General features: G+C 31.9%; 2 protein-coding genes across 2 annotated transcripts in view; one reads left to right on the forward strand and one right to left on the reverse strand.

Annotated features, from left to right (window-relative positions):
- The window catches only part of LOC113391332 (nodal modulator 1-like), a 30,722-nt gene extending 29,928 nt beyond the window's left edge, over nucleotides 1-794 (reverse strand). The window contains exon 1 of the mRNA XM_026627277.1: nucleotides 665-794. Coding sequence (XP_026483062.1) covers nucleotides 665-794 — 130 coding nt within the window. The remainder of the gene's footprint in view (nucleotides 1-664) is intronic.
- Nucleotides 795-1,335: 541 nt separating this feature from the next.
- Nucleotides 1,336-12,442, forward strand: part of LOC113391333 — a 40,787-nt gene continuing 29,680 nt past the window's right edge. Inside the window, exons 1-4 of the mRNA XM_026627278.1 lie at nucleotides 1,336-1,515; nucleotides 4,586-4,744; nucleotides 10,812-10,955; nucleotides 11,953-11,992. Of these exons, the coding sequence (XP_026483063.1) occupies nucleotides 1,336-1,515; nucleotides 4,586-4,744; nucleotides 10,812-10,955; nucleotides 11,953-11,992 (523 nt within the window). The remainder of the gene's footprint in view (nucleotides 1,516-4,585; nucleotides 4,745-10,811; nucleotides 10,956-11,952; nucleotides 11,993-12,442) is intronic.

Below are 12,442 nucleotides of genomic sequence, written 5' to 3' on the forward strand. Positions count from 1 at the left end.
TGGTGGGTTAAAGGACAAGGATAGGTTGATTTGCGATTCCAGTAAAATTTTTGATGTCAGCGATAACCCGAAGTCTGGACATGCAGAATGAGTATGCCAACGGAAGTCCGGTGTCATGGCTAGAGTAAATGCGTTAATCCGAGATGGCCCGAGGACTGTACGTACCTTTTAAATAGCCAACAAAAGACCAGTGATTAGGGCTTTGCATCAAAGTCTATATATTTCTTTTAATTCTTGATCCATGTTCAATTGCTATATTCATTTTAGATGTCATAGGTCACCAGTATAGAAATATATTAATTAATAAAAATTTATTTCTATGTTTTATAAAAATGTATTAAAATATATCATTATCAAAACTATGCAAAATGTCATGATATGAATATTTATTTATCATAATTGAATTATATTCATTATAGCAATTTGACATGACACACTGTTCTAATTCTTTTTTTGTAAGTTTACCTCGGAATTCGAGATACCCAGTTGTAAGTCTGTAAATACTGTATATTAACACCCTAAAAGTTGTCTCAAAACCGTATTGATGTGAAACTTGTTCGAGGGTGATCGGAAACACGCTGTATTTAATTGTGTGAAGACCGAATGCAGAAGAGTCGTAAAGTTGACGTCTCTGCATTTGACATCTTAGTGCGAATGGTATTACTGCCTCCCAGCTCGCTGCGACCCGAGGTCTGGGCGCACTGGTTAGGTAGGGCAGTGAACGACCGATGGTCAGATCTAGTTATTGTGCTTGTGATGACCAATCGGGAGAGTTTGCAATTGGCGTCGGTCATGTCCGCACTATATACAATGGAAAGCATATGAGGACTAGCAGTCAATGTAGTGTAATGTCTATGATTCCAGCACTTGAGCACCAATTCAAGCAATTTTTAATTCCTATAACTGTCATCTGACAAAATGGATGTGTTATGTTTTTCTCTACTCTACTAAAAATTTAACATATATCAGCATTTAACTCTTTTTCCAAAGAAGTTTCACTGCTTTATTTAATTTTTTTTCCAAAGAAGTTTCACTGCTAATATGTACAAATGTAGAAGTAATACCAAGGTTTAAATTACAAAATGTACATGTGCTGCCATCTATAATCAAAGCTGCGCATTTCAATCGATGAAACGTCAAATTGCCAAACATAGCGATCTGTTTATACTTGTTTATCTATGACTCAAGCTATCTAGTTATCTCTGGCTCTCTACAGTGGCAACACTTATGCGCTAGTCACGCTTGAGTGCTTGACACAAGTCGCAAGTTATATTTACTTATCTATGAGTCGCAGCATTTATTATTCAGAGTACTTGAGATAAAATAAAAACTAAAATGTCGTCTAAAGATTTAGATTCTACACAACTGCCAATAGAATGCTGTAGATTATGTTTGAAACACGGTTGTGGATATGTTGACTTATCAGAATATACTGCAAGAAGAATGAAGAACCAGAATTTGCTACTAGAAATCAGGACTTTGCAGATAAAGATTAAATTTTGTCTGGACATAGAGGTAAGCTTTTATTAAATATACATTCATACATACATATATTTATATATGCACATGCAAACATACATTTAAATATGCATGTATACACATAACCTAAAAATTGAAAAGGGGCGCCCATTAATAACGATGAATGATTTGACAAAAATTCATGAAGTATATGTGGGGGAGGTGGAGTTTAGTAATGGACGGCTCCGGTTTTTTTTTAGTTTCGACAATCAGATTACAACGTTATAATCCAGATTTTGAAAGAGAGGTGTAGAAAATAAAAACAAGAAAAATGACATAAAAGAAGGATTTAGATGTGGATCCGATTTATCTTGAAACCTTAAACTACTTCTTTTTATGACCTGCGCAACTGATAGAATTTTTAGGGATTTTATGGAACGTATGGTTGGTCATAAACCATGGAGTGTAGCTGATTATTATGAGTATCTTGTTTTCAGCTCTCTGAATTACAAGAATGTTGTTTTGGCTAGCAAAACCCCAAAGATCTATCCCATTTGTCCATAGACCTCATACAATTGTATAAGGTCTATGCATTTGTCCCATTAATAATGCCCATTAATAACGATGAATGATTTGACGAAAATTCGCAACTAATAGAATTTTTAGGGATTTTATGGAACATATGGTTGGTCATAAACCATGGAGTGTTATTGATTATCATGAGTACCTTGTTTTCAGCTCTTAGAATTACAAGAATTTTGTTTTGGCCCCATAGCACAACCCCATAGATCTATCCCATTTGTCCATGTTGGAATTTTCATCCCTTTGTGTTGTATAATAGAAGCTTGTTTTCGAGTGGGCGATTGGACGATCTTCTCATGAGCTAGTTTATTTCTTTCAGTTTTAGGTCTGCCTGTTTTCGCTCCACGATCATGTGCATTTTCCTCTTCAGTTTACTATCAAAATGCATACCTAATTATTTCTCAGATTGATGATTTGATATAACTGCATTATTCAGGCACAAAACATGAATGGTTTCTTAATGAAATAATAAGATTCAATATTCCATTTTCTAAGGTATGATTTTATTTTGATTAGATAGGTTTGAAGTATCTGTTGGTTTATCATTATTACTTGAAAAATAGCAATGTCATCAGCATACCTGCTCATTGTTAAATCCGAATTAAGTGACGTTTTTTTATAATTTGGGACTCTGTATACCGCCCCGAAGAACGCCAGAATTGTAAAGTAGTTCGGAGAGACTTTCTTCGAAAAAGAACTTCATTGAGCAGTAAACTTATGTGCCAATCCTCATCATAGGCCTGGATGATGTCAAAAAACTACTATACTAAATTTTATTTGTTGAGGGCAATGAGAGTATCGGTTATCCTGCTGCATTATTGAATAGTTGAATAATGTTTTCTAAAACCAAATTGGTGTTTAGGTATTTAGGTTTTTTTTGAATGATGATGTTCTAGAAGTCTTTGTAAAATAAGTCTTTCCATAATTTTTTGGAATCATGGAGATTTTAACGTTTTTCCATACTGATGACTAGTAATTATATTAAAGTATTTGAAGTTGAATTGCTTAGCGTCATGAAGAATAACAAACATTTGGATGGAAGATATTTTAGCGTTTTTGAAGCAATTTTTTGGCATCCGGGGCGCGACCCGTCATTCGTTTTACTTCGGGCGCTACGATGTGGAAAGGAAAAGGGGAATACTACCACGTTACATTCTTCCCAGAGTAGGTGTAACACCATTCTACAAGAAAATGGTTCCAATGATGACTTTCTCTTCTGTAAAATATGTAGAAAAACATACCGGCGGACTTGCTGAAAGAGGTGGGCAAAAAGGGATCAAGGAAACTGACCAAATTGTTGAACCATATATACGAAACGGGCGAATGGCCAAAGGACTTTCTGGATGTCACGATGATAGTTCTTTGGAAAAAGCCCAAAGCAAATAAGTGCAGCGACCATAGGATGATCGGTTTGACTTTGCACACAGGAAAGTTTCTTGCCAAAGTGCTTACGAGGCGACTAGAAAATAAGATCGAGCTGCACATGAGCTAAGACCAGTTTGGTTTTAGAAAAAAGAGGCACTATGGACGCAATTGGAATATTGAGGATAATGTCGGATAGATGTCTCGACGTTAAAGAGAACATATGCTTTTGCTTTATAGATTTGCAGAAAGTTTTTGACAGAGTCAACGGGAGTAAGCTTATAGAAATTTTAAAATCTATTAACGTCGTTTGGATAGATCGCAGCCTGATCCAGAATCTGTATATGGGACACAAGGTTTGTGTGAACCAGGGGGATACGAATAGTGTTGAAATAGGTAGAGGAGTGCGGTAAGGATGCTGCATATTCTCTTCACCTCCGAATGGAAAAGATAAAGTGGAAAGACAAGATAACAAAAGAAAAAGTCCTGAGAAGTGTGGGCAAAGAGATACAGGAAAGTAAAAGCCAAAGCACAGGATCATGAAGCATTGAAGCAGAAGTTCGGAAAAGAAAACACTTGAAAAAAAAATGAGGGGGGGGGGTAGTGGTAATGGGAATGATAGACGACAAATGGCAAGGGAATTACGTATTGCGGTGGCTCTTACACCATGGACCAGACTCCAGTTATTATTATTAATAATAATCTGGCGCGAATATTCAAAATCGCTAACAGAAAATTCAAAAAAGTTCATTTTTAATAAAAAATTTCAAAGTTCTCAAAAAGTTCTAGTTCTATCAAATTTTTTTAAAAAATGTAGAAATTTTAAATTACGGTACGGGAAGTTCCTGCAATTTGTCTAAGAGCGCAAAGCCTAGTTTTAACCTTTTTTTGACTGAGAAAAACTAGGGGTCTCGCCAACGAATTTTGCACACGCCCATGCATTGTCTAGCGCCGCCATTGCTGAGACCAATAAATTTCCTTATCTGAATAAATCCCTCCACTTTTTATAACGTTGTAAACCTGCTTCGTCATCATGGCAACACTATTAAAATATTTCTAGGTTATATACGTCTCCCGTCTATTGGCAACACTGAGTTTGTGAGAGCAAAGAACGCTTCGCTTCGTTAGCAGAAATGTCATTTATTTATTTTTTAATGTGATTTTTTAATAATTTAATTTTAAGTTTTGTTTTAAGATGTCTAGAGACTTGTGTAGATTGTGTTTAAATCATGGCAGTGGTTATATGTATTTGGGTGCACCAGATTTGAATGATACACAAAAGACTTCTTTATTGGAATTGAAAACCATATTTTTGAAATTAAAATATTGTGTGGATGTACAGGTAAAAGATATTAGTAGTTTTGTTGATAATAATTAGTTTTATGTAGTTTTTGAGGTCTTTACTTTTGGAGGCAAAATGACTTCATATGACATTTGACATAACCTCAATTTTGTGTCAAGCTTGGAATATATACATAAGAAAATGAAAGGCATAATTATAAAAATATTGAAAATAAGATGGTTATTAGTAAAGTAATATTTTTGTGTTTTACATAAAACACTGGTATGTATATATAGCATAATTATTATTAATTGAAAGTATCGAAAGAATGATCGTAGACTTTTTACTATACTGCTAAAATTATTTAAAGAAACTAGTTAGCTTGATTGAAGCTGTATTGACAATGCCTAGTATTTGTCCAGGAAAATATACAATTATATAACAATGACATAATTACTAATTGTTTGCATAATTATTATTTTTGTGTCGAAGACTTGTTGGGAATATCGTTTCTATTAAACTGTTAAAAATATCATATTTTTGTGATACTCATAGGGTTTCTATTAAACTGTTAAAAATATCATATTTTTAACAGCTTAATAGAGACCCTATGGGCATCACTCCGATACTCCCAACAAGTCTTCGACACAAAAATAATAATTATGCAAACAATTAGTAATTATGTAATTATTATATAATTATATATTTTCTTGACAACTACTAGCCATTGTGAATATAGCAATAAAGCTAACTAGTTTTTCGATACTTTCAATTTATACTTTCCTGTAAGTATCTAGTTTTGTTTGATATTTTAAATATCAAATCTCGTACGATATAGTTGGTTTTTGCAATTATAATTTCTGAAGTACATTTTTCTTACAAATAATTTAATAAACATTATTGTTATTAAATTATTGTTATTATTATTATTATTTATGTTCAAATCTTAGGTGAATTAATTTGTAAAGTCTAGTTCATATGTGCACTATTCAGTATAAGATCAATTTGCTAAATATTCCATATTCAATGCCAAACAAATGAATTTTTGACATATGAAACAAAATTCTAAATCATTTTTTTATTAAGTAAAAATTTGGTTTTGTATTTTTAAATAATTTTGTAAAGTAAACCAAAATGCAACATGCATAAGTTTGAAAAATAATGTATATGCAATTTTGGACTTATTGCGTTATTTATTAAGCTGAATTATATAATTTCATCCGCCAACATATACTGTTGACTGTATCTTATATTATTATAATTTCTGGCACATCTCAGCTGCTTTTCAGCAGTAATAATGTAGACATTACAATTTTCTTGTATATTACATTCTAATATTATCTAGGCTCATAATGTCACTTAAATTTAAATTTCAAGAGAATTCACATTTCTAGTAGGTGCCAGTTCAAATGTTTTCATTGTCAAACAATGATAAGTGGTTCTTTGTAATTTTTGCCATTTATTGCTACAATATTACTATAGTTTTATAGTAAATTAAATCTTAAAAATTTTCTTTGACAAATTCTAAAAAGAATTATCAAAATCTAAATAACCGTTTAGGAGAAGTTTCAAATCATACACCCGTGCAGAAGAATTTTATATGTAAGATATATTCCATCCTTGGTATATAAATGAGGTTAAGTTATGTTAAATGTTTTATGAAAGGCTAGTATTTCACCACACGATACAATAATGACATATTTATCAATTTTTTACTCGATCAATAGAATTGGTAAGAAATGGAAAAAAGAGTGCGCGTGAGGTTCACACGCGATTAAAGTAAAACTTTTTTGCTATTGTACGATATGACATTTTTTTGCATAGTTTTATTGTCAATCAAAATATTATACATTTTTTAAGACAATATGATGTTGGTGTTAATGCATTTAAAAGATTATCTCCTATGAGATATCTCTCTTTTTTATTTTTGATATTTTATTTAAGATCGTATGGCCATTTTTTTTCAATCTTTGTGTGGGATATTCCTCGCTCAATTCTTTTAAATATTTGTTAGGGTGACCTGGTAGTTTTTCGTGATATTTTTTGCTCCTTTCTTTTATCATCTCATTAATAGTTTTTATTTTTAGGTCTTTATGTAGGGTGTCATTTGTAACATACCAGGGTGCGTTCACAATGCATCTTAAAATTTTCGATTGCGCTACTTGAATTTTTTTTATATTTGAATTGCTTGCGCACGCCCATAGCTCAATGCCGTATGTCCAGATTGGGATAATTATTGTTTTATATAAAAGGAGTTTGTTTTCATAGCACATATTTGAACTCCTGCCAATTAGCCAATACAACTATTTGAACTTCTTCTCCATCTGTTTTCTTTTCATTTTGATGTGCGTTGACCAGTTTAACTTTCTATCGAGATGAATCCCAAGGTATTTTACACTCTCATATTTCGGTATTTCTATGTTGTTTATTTTTACGCTTGGGCAGTCCAGGGTTCTTGTTGTGAAGGTTATATGGCTAGATTTTGTTTCATTTATTTTAATCTTCCACTTATTGAGCCACTTTTAAAATTCGGAGACATATTGTTGCATTTGTTTGAGTTCCCATGACAACTGTATCATCGGCAAAAGTTCCAATTATGACATTGCTATCAGTTGGAATGTCGTGCGCATATATGAGATATAATAATGGCCCTAAAACACTCCCTTGTGGAACCCCCGACTTGATGTTACATAATTCTGATGTTTCTGTTCCAACTCTAGTTCTGAATAATCTGTTTGTTAAGTAACTTTTCAATAGTAAAAATATCTTGTGCGGCAAAGAATTTTTTATTTTGATGAGTAGGCCCTCGTGTCATATTTTATCAAATGCCTGTTTGATATCGATAAAGATTGCTGAACAATATTCCTTTCTTTCTATTGCCTTTTGGATGCTATTTACTATCCTATGGCATTGTTGTATTGTGGAGTGCTGGGTTCTAAACCCGAATTGATGATCAGGTATTATATCTAAATACTCTTTTATTCTTACTAATAATAGTTTTTCCAACAATTTTGATAGAATTAGCAGTAAACTGATTGGTCTGTAAGATGTGACATTTGAAGCTGGTTTTTATGGTTTTAAAATCATTGTAACCTCTGATCTGAGTAATGTATTCCGCTACACTGTTGTTCCGCATGACTTTCAACTTTTGTTTTAATTCATTCGATAAATTGTTGAATACAGTTTTATCCCTTGGATTACGTGACCTTTGCCAAATTTTCCTTGCTCGTCTTTTTTTCCTTATTAATATTTTAATTTCCATTGTGATATTAGACGTCGAATTGCTATATGTTATATGCGGAGTAGCATTTTGTAGAGATTTTTTCAGAGTATTTATATAAAAATTTAAGTTATTCTCTATATCTGCTTCAGATTTCAATCTGACTTTAAGGTCTAATTTAGAATTGATTTCTTGTCTAAAAGAGTTCCAGTTTGTTTTACTATTAAAAAGACAATTAATTTTTTTCACTCTTATTACTGTGGTGCTAATTGTTGCTATAATAGGTGTATGATCTGATGATAAATCTGAATTATCTTCTATGTTTGTGTATAAATCAGAAATGCCATTTGTTATATAAAAATCTAGAAGGTCAGGGTGTTTGTTGCTATCCGTAGGCCAATAAGTAGGTTTCCTAGTCAGTAAGAATGAATAATTTTTGTTTAACAGCATTTGTGCCAACTGCTTACCTTTAGGAGTGGTAAAACTAGAGCCCCATAATGTATTTTTGCTGTTCAAATCACCATCCACTACAAATCTGTGTCCTAATGTATCAAAGAATTTTTCATAATCATCTGTTTTCACCCTGTGACGTGGAGGACACCATACAGATGAGAGAATGATATCATAGGGAAATGTACTAATGCATATTGTAGATGCTTGTAAGTAATTTTCTTGAAAATTTGTTTGTGTGTAGTGTGAAATACTGTTTTTAATCAATATTCCAGATCCAGCGTGTGTAGTATTGTCTGGGTGATTAGTATTATAGAAAGAATAGAAAGGAATCTTGAAATGTACATTATTTGTTAAATGCGTTTCACTGATTAGCATCACATCATATGTTGTTGTAAAAATATTATTAATTCATTTTTGTGGTTTAGAATACTATTTGCATTCCATTGAGCAATCCGAAGAAACTTGGCCAATAATTTTTAACTAATTTGGATTACATGTTCATGACTAACCTGTTTTGTTCCATTAGCTGTTTGAACATGTCTTTAAAATCATTAATTAATGTGATAAGATCAACGGTTACCTGTGACTGTTCGTTTTCGTTATTTCGTTGTAACTTTAATACTTCTGAATAGCTTCTATGGTCACTGTAGGAATTGATGTTTTAACTCTATCCGTGGTTCGTCTTCCTTCTTGAAAGTTGTAATTATGTTGTTTGTAATAACCTTTGTAGAAATGACAACCTTTGTAGTTTGCCGGGTGAGCACCACCACATAGAATACATGTTGCTGGAATAGATCTCTCTTTCTTACATACTGAAGTATTATGAGGTCCACCGCATTTAACGCAGGCAAAAGGTCTGTTGCAATAATTTTTAGAGTGTCCATACATTTGACATTTTGTACATTGAATAACACATTTGCTTTTACGTGGCGGTTCTACCACAATCATATGATTAAGCATTTTTTTTAGTTTATATATTTCGCCATTGTTTTCTGCAGGTTCTAAATCAACAAAAAACATGTTTAAAGGCAATTTGGTTTTGTGTTGTTTTACGTTAATTATACACCTTACTTTAAAATTAAGTTTCTCTAATTCATTTCTTATTTCATTGGTGTCATATGTATGGTGTATATTTTTTATCACAGCTCTATAAGACCGTTCCTGGTTAAAAAACTTGATTACTGCCCTGTATTGGTCTGGTAAATTAGTGTTTATTCTAATTATATCATTCGGCATAGATTTAAGTATATAATCATTTTCATCCATGATTTTATTTAAATCACTTTTCATATCCGGGAAGTCTGTAATGCCGTACACAAATATTGGTGGGGGTCTTTGTATGTTAGTGGTAGACGTTCTGATGTTTTTATCCGTTTGATTAACGGTATTGGAATTTGATGTTTCAGTTGTCAAATTTAATATGTCAAATCTATTTGATACTTTTATTGAATTTTCAAGTGAATTGTTTGATGATGTGCGCCTACGCTTAAAAGTTTTACTTGAATTTACTACTTGCCATGAGACAGACGGCATAGGCGTTGCCTCGGTATCTTCAGTATCTGTTTGATTGTGTGTTTCCTGTTTCGGCTCTGAAGAAGCTGCTGTACCCCCAATCATGGGGCACACAAACTTTAGTTCAACCTTTCAGTAAATTAATCTTAGAGCAATAATTACTTAATTTATGGTAATTTTTTAATTTATTAAAAAACTTGGTTATGTCAAACTTATGTAAAAACAAAAGCTACATATGACATTTAAGTTAAAAATAAATACATCATATAACAATTTTGAATATTGTTTATTAGTAATATGGTAACACTCGTGATGCACACATTTATTAGTGTCGAACATTATACACATTTATATAATAATGAGTTGTAAATTATATATTTTTAATAGCATTAAAAATATTTATAATATTTGAGAACAATAATGTAATTAAAGCCATACTTCAAATATGACATGATCGGTTTGTCATTGTAATTAGCATTTAGTAGAAATGAACCTTCATTAGAGAAATGAAGTAATTGCTGATTGATAAATTCTATAATATTCGTTTACACAGTGGATTAAGTTAAACATCGCCTCAAGAAACTTCATGTAATTAAAATTAACATACATTCATTGACTACTTGCATATTTTTTTACTTTTTGGCTGGCGATATAATCTCATTCTTTGAGCAGCTGTAATATCTGTCTTGACGACAAAATATTTTCCATAATTATTTAGGGGAAGAGGGTTTTGAATTATCCAAACCAATTGATCCGTGTTTCCGAAATTTTGTTTTGGATCTTTTAATCTTATCTTTATCTTTCGGAATTTTTGTTTGAAAAGTTGTATCCGAAATTTCTTTTGGACCTGAAATTAATTTTAATAACAGTATATTTTATTTGGTAAGCATTTATATTTCACTATGTTATAATTTTGTAATATATATTTTGTTAATTTTTCAGATATCACAAAATGACCATTTATCAAAACATATTTGTTTGGACTGCGTCCGTAATGTGGATACTTTTTACACATTCAAACGAATGTGTAAAAACTCGGAGGAGCTGCAGAAATCAGCTATATTAGAAAATACATTGGAAGAAGGGGTAAATATATTGGAAAATTTTAGGATAATATAGTTATGCTATGTTACTGGTCTCTCCTGGTGTATGCATGTATGAAATAAGCTTATGTTGAAGATTTGGTAATTTTTGTGCATTTATTTTGGCTTGCGTTTTTTCGTTTATTTAAATTTTGAATACTCTCTTTGGAAGAATAGGCTGAATTATTGACACTCAAATACATAGTACTAGATATTATCTATTATATAAAAATAAGTTGGGTTTTCCTTCCTGACGATATAACTCCAGAACGCACGAACCGATTTCGGCGATTTTGCATTCGTTGGAAAGGTCTCGGACTCCGTGAGGTATAGCAAAGAAAATTGAAGAAAGATTTCAACAGAAAAGCGGAAAACACTTTTTTCACATACAGCGTCATCTCTGATACTTAGCATGTACTAACAACTAATATTTTTTGTTCGACTGCTACTCATTGGTTTGACTGCTACTCATTGTTCTCTGCTCAGTTAATTTCATGTGACAAACCGGCATTCTGTTCACTGTGAAATTGTGCAAAAAAGTAAAAAATAAGCTAATCGTTTCCTAGCATTTCAATTGGAAACTATCAAATCAATCACGTGTATTGTGCTTTATCTTTTAATCATCAAACGAAATGTTACATAAAATGAAACCATCTGGCAAACGGAGCTCGCCCGGTTTGCTAGTTGTAATATAATTTTCTATGTCATTGTTGGTATTCTGTCGTAGTCCGTTGATTTATAAACGATTACTTAGCACAAAGCATTGTCTTATGAAATAAACAAATAAGGATTCAATTTTGAAATTTCTAATTGTAAACGAGATTGTTTTCTGTTTAAAGATTTATTTGTATAAAAATAAAAACGTCGGGATTAGATTTTTTATCAATAAGTATTTCATATTATTTCATTTACTTTAATATGGACATCAAAGCAGAATATATAAGCAAAGAAAAATAATATTTTATTACATTGGATATTAAATTCCTTTTTTATTTCAACAGAATGGTCAAGAAAAAATTCCGGAAGTCACTACAAGTGCAGGTAAATAATATTAATTTCTTAGTTTAGTTGCTTTTTAACTCATTTGTTACTTTTATCTTTTTTCGAAGTTTCATGTTATTATGGATTGCTTGGCGCCCGAATTGGTAAAAGTATCTGTGTGTGCGTGCGTGAGTGGGTCAAACCTTTTTCGTCAACGTTTTCTTAAAAACGGCTGTACTGATTTGACAAATTGTAGGGCTTTTTGATTACGGACTCTTTTCGACTACTCTTGCGCGTAGATAGATTGGCTCATTTTATTATAGTTGACAGAAAAGTACCTTCAAATAGTTAAATTCAACTGCAAACCGTTAAATGCAACCGATCAGAAAAGTAACTTCAAATAGTTAGTCACTTATCTGCTAATTTTAAAAATAGGCTTGGCCGATCGTCACGCGTATCATAGTATGAATCTATTTTCATCAAAAAACTTTTAAATTTTCATGCAGCCGT

This window comes from Ctenocephalides felis, unplaced genomic scaffold (assembly GCF_003426905.1).
Source record: "Ctenocephalides felis isolate EL2017-DRISC unplaced genomic scaffold, ASM342690v1 CF-g0.4_SCAFFOLD_00845, whole genome shotgun sequence".
Taxonomy (NCBI): domain Eukaryota; kingdom Metazoa; phylum Arthropoda; class Insecta; order Siphonaptera; family Pulicidae; genus Ctenocephalides; species Ctenocephalides felis.